A 23127-nucleotide genomic window follows, 5' to 3' on the forward strand; every position below is an offset into this window, starting at 1 on the left:
TGTCAGACCAGCCACACTAGCAAATGAAGTCTTCTCTTAACCCACAGAACACAAACAGCACAGGCAGAAGCACTGCAAGGTTTCCCCACTGCCTACTCCACCACAGATCCAGATTTAAATCACACCCGTAAAAGTTGTATTGTTCTCTAATGATTTCTTTAACATTGTGCAAACTCTCCATTCAAGAGGAGGAGGAGTTCCTGCACAGCAGCTCTCACTCTAATAGGAGGATAGTCTTTCCACAGCAATTAACAACAGCTCATGTCAAACACCAGCATCACTGAGTGCATAGGGAATGCAGGATCATGCTACATTCTTAGAGAATCCTAAAGGCTCTCTTATCTGTAAAGTGCCTTGCACAATGGTTCCCAATGGGGCCTCTAGGCACTACTGGATTACAAATAATGAATAAATTGTAATAATATTCCTAGGCCTCGATCCTGCAACAGCATGCATACTGGTAGAGCCTTGCACTCATAAAACTCCAGTGAAGTCAATGGGGCTTCACCCACACATATGCTGTTGCAGAACTGGGACTCTAGTGTATGAGACACACACAACTGCATGCAGGGAAATCAACTGGGGAATTTGCATACTAAAAATAGATATCTACCATAATAACAATGCTAAGCACTTATACAGTATTTTTCCTCTTCAGAACACTTCACAGTCATATTTTAATGGCTCCACACAACACCACCATAAGGCATGGAAGTATGATCTCCATTTTACAGATGGAAAAAGTAAGGCAGACGGTGAGCTGCCACAGTACACAAAGATAGTCTGTGTCATTTATAGGACTCCAATCCAGGAGCTCCAAATGCCCAGTCCTGTGCTCAGACTACCTCACTAGACCAACCTGACTTTTACATAAACTATATACTAATGAGTACACAGAAATCCTTATGGAAAGTAGCTGCTATCCATGATCAGGAGCTAATTTTCTCATGGAAATATCTTGGTCATTCCTATACATTTTAAGAATATCAAAGGCTATTAACTAACGTCAACATTAAACTTAAAATAAAATCTAGGTGCCTCTTTTCAAAAAGAGCACTTGAAATTTCTTTTCTTGTTAATGTTTTTAAAACTGTTTTAAATCCTGCCTATTGCTAGCCAAAAACAAAGTTTTTCTTGACCATAATCATTTTTGGTAAAAGAAAAAAAGAGAGGTAGGTGAATAAGGTTGGGTGAGTCTCATATCACATTGTTATGTTATTAACCTGAAGATTTATACAGGTCTGAAAACCTGCTTGCAATGGAAGTGTAGACAGTGCTACAAGATGTTGTTTCCCTAATATTTGTTACATTATATCATGTGTTGCTTTAAAATAGCCTCTGCCAAATTTTCAGGAGGGCCGCAGCTCACCCTCTATTTGTGCATCTGGACTTTTGGTGCATTGTCATTTGGACACCATTGGAACTGTATGCAAAAACCTTTTGAACTCCATTTTGTGCATACAAATGGGTTTTTGTACACGTAACATTGCTTGCATAACTGAGTGCTCAAAGTTTTCTGGGCAATCACTTGCACATACAACATAAAAATAGCCCACATTTTGAATGTTTGTATTGTACCACTTATTTTTATATTAAGATATAGTTAAGGAAAAACCCAAATTGCAGGAGTAAACTCTCTCTAGATCAGAAATAATTAATACTTCACCAAAGGTATCATAGAGATATACTGAAATATGGAAAGGTTACATCTTAAAAAGCAGCAGTAACTTGGTTTCTTCCTCAGGAACTTGGCTCCTTCCTCTTCCAATGAATGTTGCTTACACAAATGGTCAACAAACAAGTCATGCAACACTACAGGCTTCCTCGCAACAATGCCCAGTTAATTCCAGTTTTGAATGCAAGTGTTTTAACCAATTTCATCACTAAAGCGAAAGGGGAGGACGGAAAGAAAGAATTACATCAAGGACCGCATTCTCCACCCTGCCCCCAGAGATCTGTCTGTGATGTACATCCCAACGTCAAACTGTCAGCTCCCAGCATTCAGTCTCGTGGGGGTTTATTTGCTCCAGAGAATGAATTCACTATGCACTCAACTAATGTAACTCATGAGCTGTAAAATAATATTCCCTGATAGACAGATCGCCACATCCACAATTTTTCCTGTTTGGGATTAATATTAAAAAGATAAGTATAATGGTTACTCTTTTAAAACAAACAAACAAAAATGGATATTGACTATCTGCCCCCAAGTGATTTCAGTTTTTCTTCCCTCTTTCATTGAAATATCACATGTATCACAGTTTTGCCAAATGCATTCTATATAAGATGCTGTACATTAAAAATATGATGGTATAAAGTCCTTTGTCTTCACGACACATGGAAAGACTTCTTTTAAGACACATGCTTCATTCCAAGCTCTCCTTTCCCTTATTTTCTGGAAAAGCAGAATTCTAATAGCCTTCTAAAAATAGCATCCTTTCTAAATTATACAACATGATGTACTTGACAGTGTATTTGTACTTGGCATTGAATTACTGCTAGACGTTCATTTCTCTCACCCATCCCATCATAGTCTAAAATTATCCGGACCAGATTCTTTTCAGTTATACCAGTATAAATGCAGAGTAACTCAATGGAAGTGAACAGAGTTACTCCAATTGTACACTGGTGTAACAGATTGGTAACTGGCCCTTTAAGTGAGTCCTCTGTCATCCTAGAAGTTGAAGCAAACAGAGAGTTAAGTCCTATTTTACAGCTCTTGTAATTTCACATTACATTCAGGATAACTGCACCTGGCTCTAGCTAGCACTAACAGCTCTCTCTTTCATGAGCAATAGAAATCATCAAATTATAGAAAGCAAGACGCACAGCAGCACTAGCCAACTTTTGCTGGATCCCTTAGCAGCTGCACTATAACCAGCTTTGAAGTGAATCGACACATCAGACACCCACAAGCTGTCTCATGCACCTACAGAGTTATTGTGAAATTTATTGAGAGAGTTGCTATGAGTTTTCATGTTCAGTCCATTTTGTTCCATAGTATTTAATGGTTACAGGACAGCTTTTGCCTAAGTTCATGGTAGCCTTGTCTTTACCTTGGATCTTTTTTGTCTTTGGTCCAAAAGATCTCTCTTTTCATAATCAACTGGGCAGGAAAGGGTCACATGTGAGTGATTTTTTAAGTGTTAGTTTTACTAACAGGTAGGGAAATATCTGCTGCTTTGAAATACACCTTCACCACATAGCTCACCATGTACACTACAATAGTGACTATTTCCTTCTTGAGAAGCTCAAGTAGTTGGGCTGGGCATGGAAGAGATGGCTCTGCAGACACTCTATGGACATTACTGCAGCCCTCCACTTCTCTTGTGCACCCCAGCCATAACAGAGGTGAATATGGTGAATTCCATAGCTCCACCATCACCCTCCTGTGACGCACACGGATTGCCCAGAGAGAAGGACTCAACATTGTGCAGGGAGTGAGCTCGTGCTATACAGAGCTCCCCTAAAGCCTGATCTGCCCAATTTCCACTGGGAAGGAATGTGCAGGGCAGGAGGGTAGGGTTCCCCCACAGTGCATTCGCAATATCTACTGTAGAACATGTACCACATATTCCTCCCACCACTACACCCTGTTCCCATTGCCTGAGGACTAAGGGCACCTCTCTGCTTGAAAGTGTTCCTCCTCCTCCTTTTTTCTATTTGATTTACACCACTATATACAGTAGCAAGGCAGACTACTCCACACACTGCAACTGCATCTCCTTAGTGCTACAGCCGGGAGCTGGAGGGACCAGCTCTGCAGTTAACACTTATTCAAGCCTTGACCTCTCTGCTGAGACCAATATCAAGAGACTCAATTAAATGCCTCCCAAACTGGCACTACCTCCCTACATTACACCGGTGCCGGGCACTACATTAGGGAGTTGGCTGAAGTATCACAAGTTACACCACTGAGAATCCCTAGTCTATACAAGCATTTAGCAGGTTAATGCATTCCTTGGATATTCCCCCCCTAGTAAATCTTTTGTTCCTCAAGAACTTAATTTGATTATAGACAGTACAGAGAAGGAAAAATAAAGAAGATGAGAACTCAGCAGAAAAAATTAGTTCTGTAACTAAATCCAATGCTGAGCATTATGTTAGAACAAAAAAGGATATGATTAATTCACTTCTGCTGCACTGTATGTGGGACACAGCATTATTTTTATGAGTCACACCAGCAGTTCTCAAAATGAGGTGCTCACACCACTGGTGGTACATGGCTTGGTTAAATGTATAGCATGTGAGTAGAATCCATGATAGCTACAGTGAACCGAATTACAAAAATTAGATGTGGCACGCTAGGCCTTAAAGACTGAACTACAGAGCTATCAAGTAACTACCATCTCGCATGTACACAACTCTTCTATCAAAGCAGTGGGCCATATCCTCACCTAGTGTAAAAGAGCAGCTCTACGTAGAGTCAATGGAGCTATGCTGATTTTTACCAGCTGAGGAGCTGTCCCATTATTTCTTTTACTTTGTGGCACTGTGGATTGACTGGAAACCAAGATGGGAATTATCAACCTGCTAAAGACTAATGCAATAGCCTCTCCGCTCCCGAGACAAATTCTGCCTTCACTAACACCCATACAGCTCCATTGATTTTTGTGAAGTTTCATGAGTGTAACTGAGCATTTCCAATGGGTTCACATCTTGTCTTAAGTCAGAAAAGAAATGGTTTTATCCTAGTCCCTTACAGAAGTTCAACAGCACCACCAGGCCAGTTCAATAGGGTTCATTTCTCTCTAACCCAGTGGTATCTAAACTGTGGTGCATGGAGCACAGAGAAGTGGCTGGTTACTCAGCACTGCTGGCTTTCCTACTTTTTTCCCCTTCTAGCAGCCAAATCCCATTAAGAGACATTTACATTACAAATTCTACTAATACCACTTTTCGTGTAAGCAATTGCTGTAGTTTGCCACAGAGATGTTATTCAAGCACGACTGGGAGGGGAGAAGACCTATCCAATCATGCATGGCAGAGGTGGTGCCCAGCAAACAATTTATTTATTAAAATGTGGTGCCTGACATGAAAATAGCTGAGAGCCCCTGCACCAGTCTAATGGAGAGGCCCACATGGAAAGGTCATGGTAAGTCTCAGTTCAGAGTTGTGGTAACTCACAGTCAGAGCTGTGTTTTTTGCTTCAGTCTAAACTGCATGGTCCTTCGTGAGAGTCAGCTAAAGAACTTGTACCAGTATTGTGGCATGAACTCCCCCAGATCTCAAGCAGGAGACACGGAGCATCTTGTTCTAATGCCAAAAATTAGTTTTAATGTGCAATGACTGTGTTCTAGAAGCAATTTAAATTCCAGCCTACAGTCACTTATGGTGCTCGTTCATAGCTCAAGCTGAAGCTACCTGAGATAATAGAACTACTTATTCAGATTCCTCTGAATGACATTACTGATATCTGTTTCCTCCCATTAGCTGCTGACTCAAATTCACCCACGGTGCAATTCTACTGAAATCAGTGGAGTTAGTGCAGGGGTGAATTTGACCCAGTGTGCTTAGCAGTGTCTGCTGTGAAAGTGTTAGGTTGTGATTCGAGGCTTACATAACACCATCAAATGCTTAAGTGGTGCTAGCAAGGAGGAACCAAACATCGGAACTGGCAGACACAGCAAGTAGACACGTGCCACACCAGCCCCAAAGCAGGAAATATGTGTATAAGACGCAATGCTCAGATAAAAGAGGGAAAAAAGGAAAACTGGACAAAAGAGAGAAAAATGGTACGTCTTTAGCAAGTCATCTCCCTGCTCAGTCAGTTCTCTGAACTCAGTGGTCTCTATTAACCAAGGCCTGGTCATTGTCAAACTGTGCTCTGAAATGTAACAAAGCAGAATTTTCTTCTCACCTAGGGCTCGATGCTGCACTGAGTAAGTTGTGAGAGATGATAAGCAGGTTCAGCAACCAGAGAAGTCAATCGGAATGGAGGGTGCTCACCAGAGTCATGTGACTCATACAGGTCCACCAGTAACTTTGTCTAACACTGCACTAAAAGGTTACACCATTTAGTTTCATTGCCATAATTATCAGAGATCCATGAGGCTTAGATAAGCTTACTAGGGGGAAAAATAACAGCAGTGTTAACAGTGTTAAATGTTTAATTACACAAGCTCACCTTCACTTTATTGTTTTTAAGCAAATTTAGTGTGGGTGCGAGGTACTGGACTGATAGAACTGGAGACCCTGTTTATCCACAGAGCAAACACAACAAAAGCAGAAGCAGCACAAGCTTCCCCACATTGCCTCAGCACTGTGCCCCAGCTCTGACCCACAAGGGCCACCATAGGGATAAGGGCAGCTGACTCCCAATGGTCTATTTAATCCTTGTCCTTTCTACTGAAACTGATCACGGAATGGCCCATTAATACCACAGTGCATGGAACTTATCTGTGGTGCGGATACCTCTTCACACAGAATTACATTGAGATGCACCAGCGCTGTTTCACATAGCTGCCTGACCAGCTTCCAATGATGATAATATTTGGTTACTGCTAACCTGAGCCCAGTTTGAACCAAGAACCTAGTGCTGGAAGGCTCTGTAGTGGTTCTTAAATCGCCAGAGCCATCCAGCTTTCACTATAATGTTGACATTTAGTGAGAAGCTCTCAGAATCACCCCTTTCTAAAACAGAACATGCTTTCCAAGCTGACACATGGCACTATGACATTTTACATCTAGTTGAGGATCTGACCCCATGACCCGAAGAGAAGGATGTTGAACTCCAAGCTGTCACATGTAACTAAGGCAACTTGGAGCACTGCTTTGCAGCTAATGGGCACCAGTTCTCTCATTTTAAATAATGTTATACAAGAGGTTTCTAACACTAAAGGAATCTAAATGAATCAGAACACTTCAGGTTAACCCAAAAGACAGACATGGAAGTTTCCCTGAAAAACTGGATTTGTCCCTCCTGAGATTTCCTGTTGGCAGCACCAACTAGCTCAGCTGCCTGCTTGCACCCTTCATATACTTTCAGAAAATCAAGATTCACAACTTGCTTAAGAACCTTGCATTACTGAAAATATAACCTAACATTCTTCAATTTGAACATAGTACAGAAGAAGTGTGTACCCTGGATTTTGGGAACATAAGAATGGCTATACTGGGTCAGACCAAAGGTCCATCTAGCCCAGGATCCTGTCTTCCAACAGTGGCCAATGCCAGGTGCCCCAGTGGGAATGAACAGAACAGGTAATCGTCAAGTGATCCATCCCGTTGCCCATTCCCAGCTTCTGGCAAACAGAGGCCAGGGACACCATCCCTGCCCATCCTGGCTAATAGCCATTGATGGACCTATCCTCCATGAACATATTTAATTCTTTTTTGAACCCTGTTATAGCCTACCATGGATTCCAAGAGCAGCAATACAATATTTTCTTATTATCTATCCCTTTCTTAATGATTCCCAACATTCTGTTCACCTTTTTGACTGCCACAGCCTATTGAGTGGATGTTTTCAGAGAACTATCCACAATGACACCAAGATCTCTTTCTTGAGTGGTAACAGCTAATTTAGACTCCATCATTTTATATGTATAGTAGGGATTATGTTTTCCAAGGTGCATTACTTTGCATTTATCAACATTGAATTTCATCTGTCATTTTGTTGCCCAGTCACCCAGTTTTGTGAGATCCTTTTGTAGCTCTTCGCAATCTGCCTGAGACTTAACTATCTTGAGTAGTTTTGTATCATCAACAAATTTTGCCACCTCACTGTTTACCCCTTTTTCCAGATCATTTATGAATATGTTGACTAGGACTGGACCCAATACAGACCCCTGGGGGACACCACTATTTACCTCTCTCCATTCTGAAAACTGACCATTTATTCCTACCCTTTGTTTCCTATCTTTTAGCTAGTTACCAATCCATGAGAGGACCTTCCCTCTTATCCCATGACAGCTTACTTTGCTTAAGAGCCTTTGGTGAGGGACCTTGTCAAAGGCTTTCTGAAAATCTAAGTACACTATATCCACTGGATCCCCTTTGTCCACATGCCTGTTGACCCCCTCAAAGAATTCTAGTAGATTGGTGAGGCATGATTTCCCTTTACAAAAACCATGTTGACTCTTCCTCAACAAATTATGTTCATCTATGTGTCTGACAATTTTGTTCTTTACTACAGTTTCAACCAGTTTGCCCGGTAGTGAAGTCGGGCTTACTGGCCTCTAACTGCCGGGATCACCTCTGGAGCCCTTTTTAAAAATTGGTGTTACATTAGCTATTCTCCAGTCATTTGGTACAGAAGCTGATTTAAATGATAGATTACAGAGTACAGTTAGTAATTCTGCAATTTCATCTTTGAGTTCCTTTAGAACTCCTGGGTGAATACCATCTGGTCCTAGTGACTTATTACTGTTTATCAATTTGTTCCATAACCTCCTCTAATGACACCTCAATCTGGGACATTTCTTCAGATGTCACCTAAAAAGAATGGCTCAGGTTGGGAATCTCTCTCACATCCTCAGCCATGAAGATAGATACAAAGAATTCATTTAGTTTCTCCGCAATGGCCTTATCGTCCTTGAGTGTTCCTTTAGCATCTCGATCGTCCAGTAGCCCCACTGGTTGTTTAGCAGGCTTCCTGCTTCTTATTTACTTTAAAAAAAAATGTTGCTATTACTTTCTGATAGCTGTTCCTCAAATTCTTTTTTGGTCTTCCTAATTATATTTGTACATTTTATTTACCAGAGTTTATGCTCCCTTCTGTTTTCTTCACTAGGATTTAACTTCCACTTTTTAAAGGAGGCCTTTTTGCCTCTCACTTTTTCTTTTACTTTGTTGTTTAGCCGCGGTGGCACTTTTGTGGTTCTCTTACTATGTTTTTTAATTTGGACTATATATTTAGGTTGAGCCTCTATTATGGTGTTTTAAAAAAGATTCCATGCAGCTTTCAGGGATTTCACTTTTTGCACTGTACTTTTTAATTTCTGTTTAATTAACCTCCTCATTTTTGTGTAGTCTCCCTTTCTGAAATTAAATGCTACAGTGTTGGGCTGCTGTGGTGTTTTCCCCGCCACAGGGATGTTAAATTTAATTATATTATGGTCACTATTACCAAGCGTTCCAGCTATAGTCACCTCTTGGACCAGATCCTGTGCTCCACTTAGGACTAAATCAAGAATTGCGTCTCCTCTTGTGGGTTCCAGGACTAGTTGCTCCAAGAAGCAGTCATGGGAGTTCATGGGAACTCATGGAAGTTCATTTTTACTCTCCACTGGTGAAAATACAGGACTCAGGCATTCAACTAATCCTAACATATATGCATAATTTTAAAGGCAAATTGGTACGTCTCCAGTTTGGACTAGTTTAACAGGAAAGTCATGCGAGTGATATTCTGCTGCCTTGGAAAAGGCAGGAGGGCTGCAAGGCTTGGAGAAACTGATCATTTTTTTCTAAAATTAAATTGGAAATAAAGCAATTTTTTAACAATGAGGGTAATTAACCATTGGAACAACCTATCAGGGGAAACAGCTGATATTCTCTCTCTCAATGTCTTCAAATCAAGACTGGATGTCTTTCTGGAAGATGTTCCAGCCAAACACAAGTTATTGGGCTCAAAACGGGTAACAGAGTCACACTAAATCATCTAACAGCCCCTTCTGGCTTTAAAATCTAGGGCCCTCATTTTCACTTCTGTACTCACTTCCTCTCAGACTATCTATGCCCATGACCTTTGCAAAGAAACAAAACTATAACATGGAAAGTCAAATACGGTGGGAGCGCGCCCCTCCTGTGCCAGATCAGGAGCTTGCAATATGCAAGTATTTGTACAGGAAAAAGCTATTCAAATCTGAATCAATTCTGGCACGTTTTCCAAGGAATTAGATGTTTCGCCTTTTATTAGTATGGACTAATGCCCTTTTTATTATTAAGTTCCTATTTACCATCTGATTGAAGCCATCACCACCAACACTTGTAGTGTATAGAATTACAAATCCAACACACACACACACACACAGTTTAATGACATTTTCCTTCCTGCATCTCATACCTAGGAAGTGCCAACAGACCCATTTTAAAGCAATCTTTGGTGTATCCAGACCAAGCTGCAATAAGACTACCTCTCATGTGTAAGGCCCAGCTCCTGCATCTGGCTCCAAAGGCAGACCCTGCGCCCACCAGAAAGCCCACTGAAGTCAATGGTGAGGAGGCATCTGTCCATGCTGGGCCAGTTGCAGGACTGGGGCCTAAGTCTGTCGATAAACTGCATAAGAGATTTCAGTTCCATCAGATGTAGGACTGGCCAATATAGCCCAGTGAAGACTGAGTTCAAATGAGCAGAACATCTATTTAGTTTGCACCCACATGCACACAAGTTAACTATTTGTTACTGTACTTTCACAAATAATTAAAATTTAAGAGAAAACTCCAGCTGTGTTATTCATGTTAGACTTATAGCAGGCTACTCTGCCAGGGAAGAGAAGGCCAAGTTACAGCCATTCTAACAAAGAGTCTAGGATGTGGTAGGCTTAAGCAGCTATAAAGATTATAAATTTTTCACTCTTCAAAACCCATTACTAAAGTGAAACGGTGACTGAAAATAATTTTCAAAGGCCAATGTTTCAATCTGATTTAAATCAAATCCCAAAAAGCCTCTATGCGCTCTCTGGCCAGGTAGTGGCTGAACTGCCCAATTTTAGTCAAATGGCCTCCCACAATTAATTTGCTACCTTGAAGTAAAACCAGAGGTTGTCAATTAGTTAATAAATAACAAATGTGCTGTTAGTCTTCAGCTTACTTTATGACCACACTGTCTTTTCTTCGGTGCAGGCTCTTTATCTTAAAATTTTTTTACCACTTAATAATGAAAACATTGCTTTGGTTTTCTTGGCATACGGTAAATGTTTCCTTGGTTTTAAGATTTGTCAGGTTCAAAAACAACATGTCACCACTGTCCGTCTGGCTTAGAGGAGACCAGACCATAATTCCAGTGCAGGTTCCTAAATATACACAGACTGAAGCTTGGGTGACCTCACTGTCTGGCTACAGGGTTCACTCCATGGCTCTTGTTGGAAGGGTTTTCTTTTGCTGTTTGATCTTCAATCAACAATGCTTATCACTGGTAAGGTCTGCCAGCCATTTTTGAAAGCTTGATATTTTTAACACTACATTCTTCTTCATTTAATGTCCACTATTTACAGACAAGATAATACACCGGGGGGTGGAGGGGAGCGGAGGAAGAATTACCTTCCTGATTTTAACATGAAACCACTGGCAAGCAGAGATCAGAAGTAATGGAAGTGACTATTAGTTCCTAGTGGTGATGACAAGCCACATTTTTCTGTGGTCAAAGTGCCCATTTTTCAATTTTTAAAGTATTTCTACTTCCCCCCCCTCCAATTACATCCAAATGCTTTCCCCACCCACCCCAAGTGTAGAGACGAGCCAAGATAATTCAATTAAACTCTATTCCAGCTCTTGACAAAGAGCTTTCTTAAAAGTTTTCATAAAATTATAATCACTTCCACATTGACGAAGTCTCTTTCCTGCCGATTAAAGAATCTTGGGTACCCTGCCCCCTTTAGACAATAGGGTTACAAATCCAGCTCCCCATGGGATCCTCTAGAAAACTTCTATTATGAGATCACTCTTTTACTCCAGACTAGTGCGGTTAAAATGGCTCACCTTATAAAAATGCAATGTTAAGATAAACCTCTGTAGAAGATTAGAACCATTTCATATTCTCCATTGTTTTGTGTTTCTTTGACAGAGAAAATGTTTATCTGTAAATTAGGGAGCAGTGATGGCATGTAAAGGAAAAAATGAAGTCAATTAATACAGTGCTGGCAACTAGTGCCAGATAGACATCCCTTGAGCCTGAGCACATGTCTCCAGAGAACAGATGCAGATGCACAGGCACTGGCAGTGCAAGCCCCACACACACTATTCCTTACCATTGCACCTCATCCCTCATTTATTTATGCTGATGTAGTGCCTAGAGGCCCAGTCAAAGACCATGACCCAGAGAGCTCACAATCTAGGATTAGTCAAGACCCAAGAGGCGGGGGGGGGGGCGGCTAGGGGGGTCCAAAGCAAAATAAAGAGGAGTAAATCCCTATGCTAGAGAAACCATCTTTAGGGGTGAGAGGGTAGTCCAGTCTATGTGACCCATTCAGTCACTAGCCTTTCTATTGAGACTGCCAACATAACAGCAAATGTAATAGTGTAGACACCTGTCTACGACCTGGACAAAGGCCCACTAACTCTTTTCACACAGCCCAGGGAGCAGCTATTCAATGGGAACAGATTTCAATCAGTACCAACCTGAACTGGCTTTGAACTGAGGACCTGGAAGCAAAAGGTTCCAGAACATACTTTCAATCCTGTTACTCACCCACCCATTTCCCTTATTTAAATTGATTCTGAAATCAAAAAATATTTAAATGGCTTAGAATCTTCTTAAAAGTATTATACATAGCCTAGGCAGTACCGCCACCTCTCTCTGGATTAGTGCTAATGGGAATGAAAATTATTTGTGCGGTCAATGTTGGTGTTGCTGTCAAGTTGGTACTGAAGCCAGGAAGTGGTAGGTGAGTTCTGCAGAAAGAGAGAAGGCAGAAGAGAGAAGCATAGAGGAGACAGGGGTCGGAGACTTTGAAGCAAAGAGCCAGGAGACCGAATTTTAGAAGATGAGTGAAGGATGAGTAAGAGTGAGACGGTCAAAAAGAGAAAGAATGGAAATCAAGTTGATATAGAGGGGAATCCCGAACAGATGGAAAAATGAGGCACTAAAGTCGACATAGTAATAACATTTGCTGTTTTCTAGAAGCTCTTAAGGGCTTTCCAAACACTAAGCTTCAACACTACTGTGACAAAGGGAAAAATTATTCTCTTCATTTTATACATAGAAAAGCAGAGGCTCAAAACACCTAAATTTTTCAGAAGTGACCAATGATTTGGGAGGCCTCCATTTCTGGATGCTCAACTTGAACCACCTTCAAAAGCTCCAGTTTGCTGAGAGCAGATGCTTAGCACTTTCTGATAATCAGGCCCCTCTACGGTATCTCAGACAGGGCACCACAAAAAATGGAGCTGAAAATCACTAGTTACTTCTGAAAATGAAGGCCTAAGAGACATGCTCAGATCAAACAGCAAGTCAGTGACACGGCCAGGAATAAAATCCATATCTCCCAACTCTGACACCATGGGGACCAGAAGCCAAAAGGAGAAAGAGAAAGATCATGACTTCCTCTAGAGGGGAGAGAAAGAGAAGAATGGAGCTATGTGAGTAAAGCAAGAGACAGGCCAGGAGAGAAAAAAGACAAAGCCTGCCCAAGGAATCCAAACAGGAATGGAAACTGTGAGTCAGACATTTTTTGGTATATCATGTGGGAAGAAAAACTATGTTAATGTAATCTGTTTAATCCAATAAAAAAGTGCTTATCACCTTCTAAAAGAGCTCCCATAAAAACAATGAATGCTATTCTGCCATCAGACACTGGCATGGGTCAAATCCAGAGTGAGTGGTGGAATGACATTAGAGCAGGGCTGACTTTGACCCAGTGGGAGCCGTGCATGCATAGCCAAGGCAACAAGTGTTCCCAATATTGTTTTCATTTTGGAACAGAGTATCTCTGTTTCCATAAAAACTCTGACGTACCGGGGCTATATACTTTGCAACATCCAGTGCCATGGTCCTTTGTGTCAGGGTAATGTCTAGCAGAGTGGAAGTGATACAAGTACATTAGCCAGTCTTAAGGATCTTTTATAGAAGTTGATGGGACTGTATCTGCACCAGCAGTAAGTCAGCATTGCTCCATTGGCTTAGAGGAATTACTCACACTGAGGATCAGGCCAGATATTTCCACTTTAATTTCCTTGCTCTTGTGAGGTTAGCCGACCCTTATGAACACAGAATAATCATATCACAAAGAGTGAGAGGGTGAGTTTTTAAGGCAATACAGAAAATCTACATTTTACATTAAGCACTCATGCAATCCAGCCTTCTTGTGACCATGCTATAATTAGAGGTCAAGAAATTGCCTCAGACTAAAAGTCACCTGATTTCCTCAGACAAGGCTTCTCAGAAATAGCTCACACTACCCAGTAGAAACTGATTTTCAAATAATCGTACCACAATAACAATTACTGATATAGGGCCCTAATTTAACACTTACCTAACAGATACATACAGCACGGAGCTGAAATGAAACCATACAGTAGCCAGGAAGAGATTTAATTATATCTACAGAGGTCAACCAATCTATGCAAAAGATTATAATGGAGGATGGATATTCTGTGGCATAATGCAAAGATTCAGCCTGCAGGCTACGCAGCAGACAGTTCCATTTTTCAAAGAAGAAATGGCATCCATCAGAACAAAACACCAGAAAGGAACAATAAAAGAAGGGAGGATGCACATGACTAAAATATTTAAACCTACTTATATAAGTGAGTCAGACAGATGATTTAACACCATTCTCAACCACATCTTTATAACAGTTTTGATTATTGCTCATTTCAGAGTACGTTGCATTGTAGGTTACTCCCTCCCTACAGAAAATGAATCCCAAAATATAAGCCTTAATTATAAAAAAGGTGTATGGAAAAATCACAGAAGTGGAACATTAAAACTCAAATCTCCCATTAGGAGTTAATGGTAGCAAAACTGGAATCATGGCACCACTTCACCCGTACTTTAGCAATGCAAAATAAAACAGAAAGAAGCCAGAGAAGATGATGTACGCAACAGCTAAAAACAGAAGCCTGATAGTGACTAGATAGAAAATTGTCTAGGAAAACACATTAGCAGCATAATAACTTATTTTTAATGTAGAGCTGTTAGGAAAACACAATTATATGCTTCATTTATACTGAAAGATATAATCTAACTTATGGTAAAAGCATTTAGAGCGCTATTCATAAAAAGGATGAACACAAAGGTAACTGGAAAAAAATTCATTCCACATCTAGGGGGATGACACATTCCCCCCTCTCCTCCACCCGCCTCCCTGATTCACAACAAAATGCTGCTGGCTTGAATAATCTGCATATGGATACAGAGGGGTCCATGCCTCTTCTGCAGATTAATATAGACACACAAGGAAAGCAATGGTGGAACATACAGAAATACCCTAAAACGAAAACAATCCTACTTTACCTGTAGTGAATAAAAACAAATAGCAAAGTAGGACACTAAAAGAACAGGGATAAAGAGCATAGCGTGGGTCACAGGTGTCCTCTATATTAACAATCATCCCTGAAGCTAGCAGGAATAATGTGTGGGGTACACTTTCATAAACCACTATAGAACTGCTCCTTTTTATGAATACAAAGTGAACTACAGTTTGTCACCAGTAATGCTTTTTAGACTGTTCATGCACGGAGAAAGATTCTGATCTCTGTTAAACCACTGTCAGTACGCAGTAACTCTACTGACATCAATACTTAGTCCAGATTTATGGCTGCATAACACAAATCAGACTCTGGCCCAGTGATTTTAAGGAAAATGTTCACAGTCAATTTGAAGAATCATGAATAAGTAAAAGAAACTAAGATTTTGATCCATGATCTTCAGTGTGCCAACTCCCTCCTCACCACATGTGCATAAAACTTTTGTGGATCAGGCCTTTAAGGGATTTAATCAGAACTGACCTTTACAACCATATTGTTATATAAACCAGAGTAGTCTTCAAGATATCTCTATTATTCCAAAAGCAACTAGAATAAAGCCTTCTCTCTGCACATATAGCTAGAACAACAATTTCTATGAATGGATGGGCATTCATTATTTAGCTCTGAATTTCTGATTTAATAAAGCCCACGGCAAAATAGAGCTTCAAACACTTTCTACTATGCAGATAGAATGCATAAACCATCAAAGAATATGCTGTAGGAAGCTGGGATGGCCCACTGAGTGACTCATAATTCACAAGATTTTAGGTCCTTGCCCATCTTCAGGGAATTATTCAACATTTGCTATCAAGAGGAGTTCCCTGCACAAAGTGAGAATAAAATGGACCCCAAATTAAAAATTTACTGGACATTTTATTCCCTATCCAATATTCCCTCTTGAAAGAAAAAAAGATTTATGTTTCTTCAAAACAGAACTGGCTTAGAAAGTAAAAAGGAACAGAAAATATTTTAATCTTCCAGCATGGCAAAGTAATAAAACATTGAAAAAGGCCAGTGTTTATCACTGCAATTTACAGTGTACAGTAAAAGTCAAAACAAAACAGAATGTTCCATAAAAATATATTCATTAGATTGACCCTGTTTTATACCAGTAGGGCAGATTCAATTTCTAATGAGTGTTTGTTTGTTTTTTAAGAAGAAAATGTTGGTACAAATTAATACTTATCTCATGGCTTGAGGGTTTTAATTATCTATAATTTATGACAGTATATTAACAAAATAGTTTTTTTATCAATTTAAGAACTGAGAAGGCAAAATACAGGGAAGTTATGGTATATCTGAAGCAGCAAAGTAACTAATAGTTTTATTAGAAAGGCTTAGGTCAGTGGTTCTCAACCAGCGGTCCAGGGCCCCCAAGCAGGTTTCAGGGGGGCCTTCAAGCAAGGCCAGCATTAGACTCGCTAGGGACCAGGGCAGAAAGCTGAAGCCCCACCACATGGGGCTGAAGCCCTGGTCCCTAAGACCCACCACCTGTGGCCCCAGGCAATTACCCTGCTTGCTAACCCCTAATGCCGGCCCTGGCTTTTATATGCAGAAAACCAGTTATTGTGGCACAGGTGGGCCGTGGAGTTTTTATAGCATGTTGGGGAGGGGGGGCTCTAAAAGAAAAAGGCTGAGAACCTCTGTCTTAGGGCACAGGTTTTGATTATGCTATTGACTTCTAAAGATGTTAGACATGTTAAGGCATCTACAGCTTTCCACTGATGTGCATGCATAACTCCCATTAATAATAATGGGAGGTACACTGAGCAGAGCATGTATTCCTAGTGTTAAGAAGAGCTATGCTCTCTACACCAGGGACTGAAATATACCATGAATTAGACAACATAAACTATGTTCAGTAATTATGATTATCAGGTTGTTTGCAAATTTAATATCAAGAACTTTTTAATATGCACAGTTATAATTAAGAGGGATCTATATTTAAATTTCTTTATGTAGGAAAATATACAGAAACATACTCATTCACTGTCAAAAGTTCCTTCTAAAGATAAGAGACCAGGGCATTGTCAGCCCAATAACACATCCAGTACATTACAACATAACACTGCATCCTACAGCCCATAAGACAAAGAACAGTCCTGATCCTGCATTCCTCACGCAGGCAAGATCCCCACTATCTTACTCTTCTTCAGTAGCAGTTTCACCTGAATAAGGATTGCAAAACTGGGCCTCTGAATATTACTTATTTTAATTAATGTACCTGAATTATTCATTACATACATATCAACAATTCAGCTAATACAATGTAGATGCTCACTAAGGGCTCTGGGAGCAGGATGGGGCCCTAGGACAATAAAACTGCAATTTACCATGAACCCTTTATACATAATTTACTTACCATGAATTTCAAACACTGTTTCAAAGCAAAGGGCCCATATAAATATTTATTTGAACCAAAGTGGGCACGAACCCAAGATTTTCATGGAGCAGGCAGCGGTGTGTAAAAACCATCACATGACGGAGTGTCAATCATCTTACATGCCATAGATGTGTGCTGCCTTGGTCATGTACATAATATATTCACAATAAAAAAATAACACACCTTGAAAAATAAGCGGCTTCTTAGAGTCTGAGGAAAATGCATGATAATACACCTAAGCACGTAAAAAACGTTAGCCTGCTGGGGAGATCTGCCCCTCTCCCCAGTAGGCGGCAGCACTAAATGTAAAAGAACTGGGGTGCATGCAGGCAGGGGAGTTGCCAATTCCAGGCACCCATGCCCCAGAACGGAAGGTTGGAATGGGACTGGAGTAGGTGGGCACTCAGAGGCTACAGTAATGAGTGTAAACAGGAGTGCCTGGGCTGGAGGACAGGTGTGGATCCACTAACCATTCCCCTTCCCCAGAGGGAAGGGGGGGGAAGAAGAGCCACATAGTGAGGCCAGAATTTGCCCTACATGAGCCACCAGTCAGCATCACACACAGCTAACGCAGGGCCCCACTCCCATGAAGCCCATTGGGAGAGCTTTAGATGCACAGGCAGTCCCTTGCATGTGGTGCTGAACGTATCCCCCATTTCATTTTATCTTTAAAAGCTCCTGTCTTTTTTAAAATGGAAATCCTGATGCATAATAGGCACCTCAATAGTTGTAAAAAGGAATTGTGGCTCACTGCAGCACACAGATGAGATCGGAAATCTCATGATAACAATATCATGTTCAGTAAGTGCACAAAACAATTACATTAACATTTCAGGATGCTTTGGGCTAAAGAGTGTTTCCTCAGTGAGCTTGCTGGTTGTACTGAAAGTGCCTATTGGCTCAGCCATAGCACCGGCAGAGCTATTGTTATGCTCTCAGCTAGAGCTATTTATACACTGAGACACTGCGCACTCCTTTCAATCTTCGTCTTTCTCCACCTACTCAGGGGAGAGGGGGGGGAGAAAGGGCCCACCTAAAACTAAAAGCCCCTTAGTCCGAGAGCTTGAAACTTACTTCTAAGCTCCTCCTTATTCACATTATATATTTGCTGAGGTTCTCGATGCAGATGGAGACTTCGAGCACAAGAACCAGCCCATGGAAAAGGAAGTACAAGCCAGGCCCAAGAGTCCTTCCCACCTCAATCTGCTTCAGCCCAGACTCTCATCTAATAATAGAGAAGAGGGATCATGCTGAGGAGCTGCCGCTCACCCACAGGTCTGAATTAAGGGTTAGAGGAGCAGCAGGTGGAATTACTGCCCTCTCCTTATTCACAGCGAGCCCAAAAACTCATTCCATTTGTAATGGCCATGAGTAATGATAAACTCTTTTAAGATGTGTATTCTTTACACCACATCTGCCTTCTCTGTGTCGGTATCTGTGTGTGTTGTTCAATGATGAGCACACTGTCAGCACTAAACACACAGTGCATATCATGGATGGGTGGAGGGGAATCTGTATATGAAGACCAAGAGTCTCATGAAAAGGAAAGATCTCACAGGCGGAAACAACCTTCTGTTTCAGAGGAAATGAGCACACACAAAGAGTATCTCTCTGTGGAATGCCTGGGAAGGTGGATCTACAAAGAAGAGTGGACCACCAGTAACTACACAACAACTTGAGCCTGCAGTGTGCAGAACAGGATAGGAATTCAGACACACAGTAGCCCAGTCTGTCCCCACAAACATACCCTGGAGTAGAACCAGATGATGCACACCACCTCCTGTTCATCTTGCTCAATTTTTAATATTAAAATTAGTCACACTTGCATCTCTCTGCATTTGGTCCATAAAACAAAGTGGGCCAAATTCAACCCAGTGGGCTCTCACCTAAGGTAAAGTTGGCCCACTGTGCATAAGCAAATGGCATTTGATAGCTCAGAAAAAAAAATTCTAAACATCAGGGAAAGGGTTAGTATTTTCCCTTCTTCCTCTGCCTGTCTTAAGATCTTCAGTAGTAGTGACAACAGCAGCACCTGGTGGCATGGTCAGTACCCTGTATGTTCCTCTGCAACATCCCGTTCAGCTTGTCAGCGCAAAGGCTAGAAATTTACTTACTTATTTTACTCTATTAGAGAAAAGTAGCTCCATCTGTGCTCTCAGAGCATTGCACTCACAGCAATTCTATCACTGGATGTATTAACAAATAGCTCCAAACTGATCACGACAGTCTAACCTGCCAATTCCACTGTTGATTCCATAAAAATGGGCCCCACAGAATTTTCTCCATCACTCAAGTCAAAGTTTTTGGAAGCACATATTAACTTTTACATTGTGACTTTCCACTACAAGGCACTCTGTTCTCAAACTGCCACAGGGAGAGCATGCCACAGGGAGAGCATGGACAAATGAGCACTGCCCCAATTAGAGCTTTGGATGAATAACCCATGCAGCATCTTCTACAAAAAAAAAAACTGGAGAACAAGCTAATTTCTACAATCTTTTTAATAATAATAATAATAATACAGCATTATTATTAATAATATTATTAAAACAAGCAGTGTTTTAGAGTTGTAGCTCTCAGAGTCTTCTGCTTATATACTCCTGGACACCCAAGCTCTCATGTGCTTTTGCAATTGATATTTCTGTACTAATGAAAATGTATCTTCCTTCCCGTATAGCTGTTTGCCCAATTTTTAGTATTTTCAGAGGAATCCTGTTGTTTAAAAAACAAGCACAACTAGCAAAAATTGGGTAGAAGGAATAATTTCCTATTAAAATTGTTCAGCTTTGGGGGAAATTTCTGGGCATTTTTAAGAAATGATAGTATGTTAGTAAGTCTAATTCAAGTTAAACAAGATATTTAAATGATCCAAACAGCAGAGAATGTTTAATACATACAGTTTACAAATGAAAATTCATTTACTAAGTCTTTAGAAACCATATTGCTTTTTTCTTCACTTCGATTCTAAGTGTTACTGTTGAAAAACTAATGGGCATTCTAACTGCACCTCTGAAACCTCTGAAACATTACAACTTTCGCTACTTTCATTAACTTTTTTAATATGAGCACCAGAATTTGACAATATGAAACCCAGACCCAGCTACGCATTCAAGTTTATCCATATAAATAATCCTCCAAAGGTTTTACTCCAAACTGTTTTGTTACTAAAATGTTCAATTGTTTTCCTCAAACCCGTGGAGCAGGGTGGCACTTGCAGAGAACTATTTGTCCCTTGAGTGCTGAATCCATCTATCACTGCTTTATCCTCTTGCTGCTCTTGGATGAAGGATTATTTCCTAAAATACCTCTGGCACTCTCCAATACTCCACACCAAATTCCTAGCTAGTTACAAAAAAGGGTGTTTTTCCGTGCAGCAGCAAGTGGAAAAATCTAGGTTAGAAAGATTGCTATGCTGCACTATAACTCTTATGAAATACACATAACTCAGGTCTGTCTGCTGTGTTTAACAGAAGTAGCTGTGCTGGGCGGATGAGAAGACGAGCGAGATACTGACAAGTGAGGGGGCAAGAACCCGGAGTGCAAAGCCAGAGTTCCGAAAAATGCAAACAAATGTCCCAAGAGCCGCGGCCCAGCAGCTATCCACGCCGGGGAAGCCAGGTTTGCAAAATACAGGGGAAACCTGCCGAGATCCCTTTGGGCAAAGCATCCCCGTGGAGAAGTGGGGAATAAATACACCCAGCAGCACACCACGCTCCCACACTCACCCGAAAGCGCTTCTCTCCTAGCCCGTACATGCTCCAGCCCGAACCATCACCCAGCGCACCAGAGCCACACTTCCAAAGCGAGCCGCCGCCGCCGCCGCCCGGCCGCACGCAACTCCCCTGCCCGTCCCCACTCACACACACACACACACCCCAGCGTGCGCGCTGCTGTCGGTGTCTTTGCTTTGTTTTCCCCTCCAGCCGCAGGGGTGCTCGCAGGCAGCAGCCCCGCGGGCGCCAGGGGGGCAGAGGCGGCCCCGCCGCTGCCTGCCCCCGGCCCCCAGGGGTTCGCTCCCGGCGCGGGCGCTGCTCTCGGAACTAGTTTTGAAATTCCCTCCCGCCGGGCGCTGGGGCTCGGCCGCCAGCGGCACTGGGCTCCCCGCCGGGGGAGTTCGGCCCGTCCGGGGCGGCGAGCACCCGGGCTTGGCCCGCGCCCGCCCGCGGTGACAGGTCCCGCCCGGCAAGTTTGCCGGCCGGGCTGGGCGCACGGCCCAGAGCCCCCCGCCCGCGGTACCTTGTTGCAGTGGTAATAGTCCAGGGGGCCCAGGCAGCCGGGCTCGGCCCCGGGCAGCGAGGCCACCGCGCTGGGCGCCGAGGGGTAGAAGCGAACGTCCATGGCGGGGCGAGCGGGGGCGGCGGCGGCACGAGGAGGCTCCAGCGGGCATGGAACCGGCTCCTCCGGCGGCGGCGGCTCTGCCTCTGGCTGGGCGTGCGGCAGGCAGGGGCGGGGCGGGGAGCGGGGGGCAGAGCCGGCTCCTCTCCTCGCTCGCTCGCTATTGTTCCAGGCGCCGAGCCGCGGAGCGGGGCTGGGACGGCCCCCTGCCCGCCAGGGAGAGGGGCTGCACCCCCATCTCCCCACAACTGAAGAGGGACTGGGACCCCCACCCAAACTCCCCCACGGGAGAGGGGCTGGGACCACCCCAGCTCCCCACGGGAGAGGGGCTGCCCCCGAAGCTCCCCCCACAGGAGAGGGGCTGGGACCCCCGACCCAAACTCTCCCCCCCACACACAGGAGAGGGGCTGGCAGCCCCTACCTCAACTCCCCTCATGGGAGATGGACTTGGACCCCCACAGTTCCCCCCACAGGACAGGGGCTGGGACCTCCCAAAAGGAGAGGGGTTGAGACCCCTCCAACCTCCACCAACCCCCCCCCCCAACTCCACCACACAAAGGAGCTGTGACTCACCCCCCAAATCTCCCTCCCACAGGAGAGGGACTGGGCTCCCCCACCCAAACTCCTACAGACAGGAGAAGGACTGGGATCCCCCCCCCCCAGTGGCTGGGACTCTTCCTTACCCTCCCTAACTCACCCCTCCCAAAGCAGCAGAGAAACTGGCCGTTCCCCCTCCCACCCCAGCCCCCCAACAAGAGAGGGAATGCAACCTCCTCCTCAGCACCCTCCAGCAAGGGGCTAAGATTTGTACACACACACACAAAAAAGTAAATGTTTTGGGACTCCTCCTCCTTCCCCCCCAGGAAAGGAGTTGGGACCTATGATCCCCACCCCTAGTGGTGCTGGCACTCCTGCCTCTCTCTCTCCCCTGAGAAGGTCCAGTTTTATGCTCTACACTCCAGTCCTCCAAAATCCTTAGGTATCCACCTACCCCCAATCTCTAGAGAGGGTCCGAGTCTCTTCTGCCCTCTCCCTACAAAGGTCTGAGCTGCTGTTTGCACCTGCACTCCTGAAAGGGGCATATTTTCTTTCTGCCGTATCATAAAGAGGTTGAGCCTCCTTATCTCCTCCTCCCTCCAGGAAAAGGAGCAGGCCCTTCCTCCCTGCCCATCCCCCAGGAACATGCCTCAAGTCCAAAACTTCTGAAGTGGCTTCTCATTCTGGGTGCCCCAAGTTAGGCTCTACCACTGACATTTTCAAACACCAGGGCCTAAAATCAA

General features: G+C 43.0%; 1 protein-coding gene across 6 annotated transcripts in view; it reads right to left on the reverse strand.

Annotated features, from left to right (window-relative positions):
* Positions 1 to 22911, reverse strand: part of TOX2 (TOX high mobility group box family member 2) — a 266106-nt gene extending 243195 nt beyond the window's left edge. For 2 of the 6 annotated variants that reach the window (XM_044986567.1, XM_044986566.1), the window contains exon 1: positions 21749 to 21934. In XM_044986567.1, coding sequence (XP_044842502.1) covers positions 21749 to 21850 — 102 coding nt within the window. In that variant the 5' untranslated portion in view covers positions 21851 to 21934. Of the gene's footprint in view, positions 1 to 21237; positions 21316 to 21386; positions 21424 to 21748; positions 21936 to 22838 lie in introns of those variants that run through there. The other 4 variants (XM_044986564.1, XM_044986562.1, XM_044986565.1 and 1 more) reach the window with 4 other exon arrangements.
* Between the last annotated feature and the right edge of the window lie 216 nt (positions 22912 to 23127).

Source organism: Mauremys mutica, chromosome 13 (assembly GCF_020497125.1).
Source record: "Mauremys mutica isolate MM-2020 ecotype Southern chromosome 13, ASM2049712v1, whole genome shotgun sequence".
Classification (NCBI taxonomy): Eukaryota; Metazoa; Chordata; order Testudines; family Geoemydidae; genus Mauremys; species Mauremys mutica.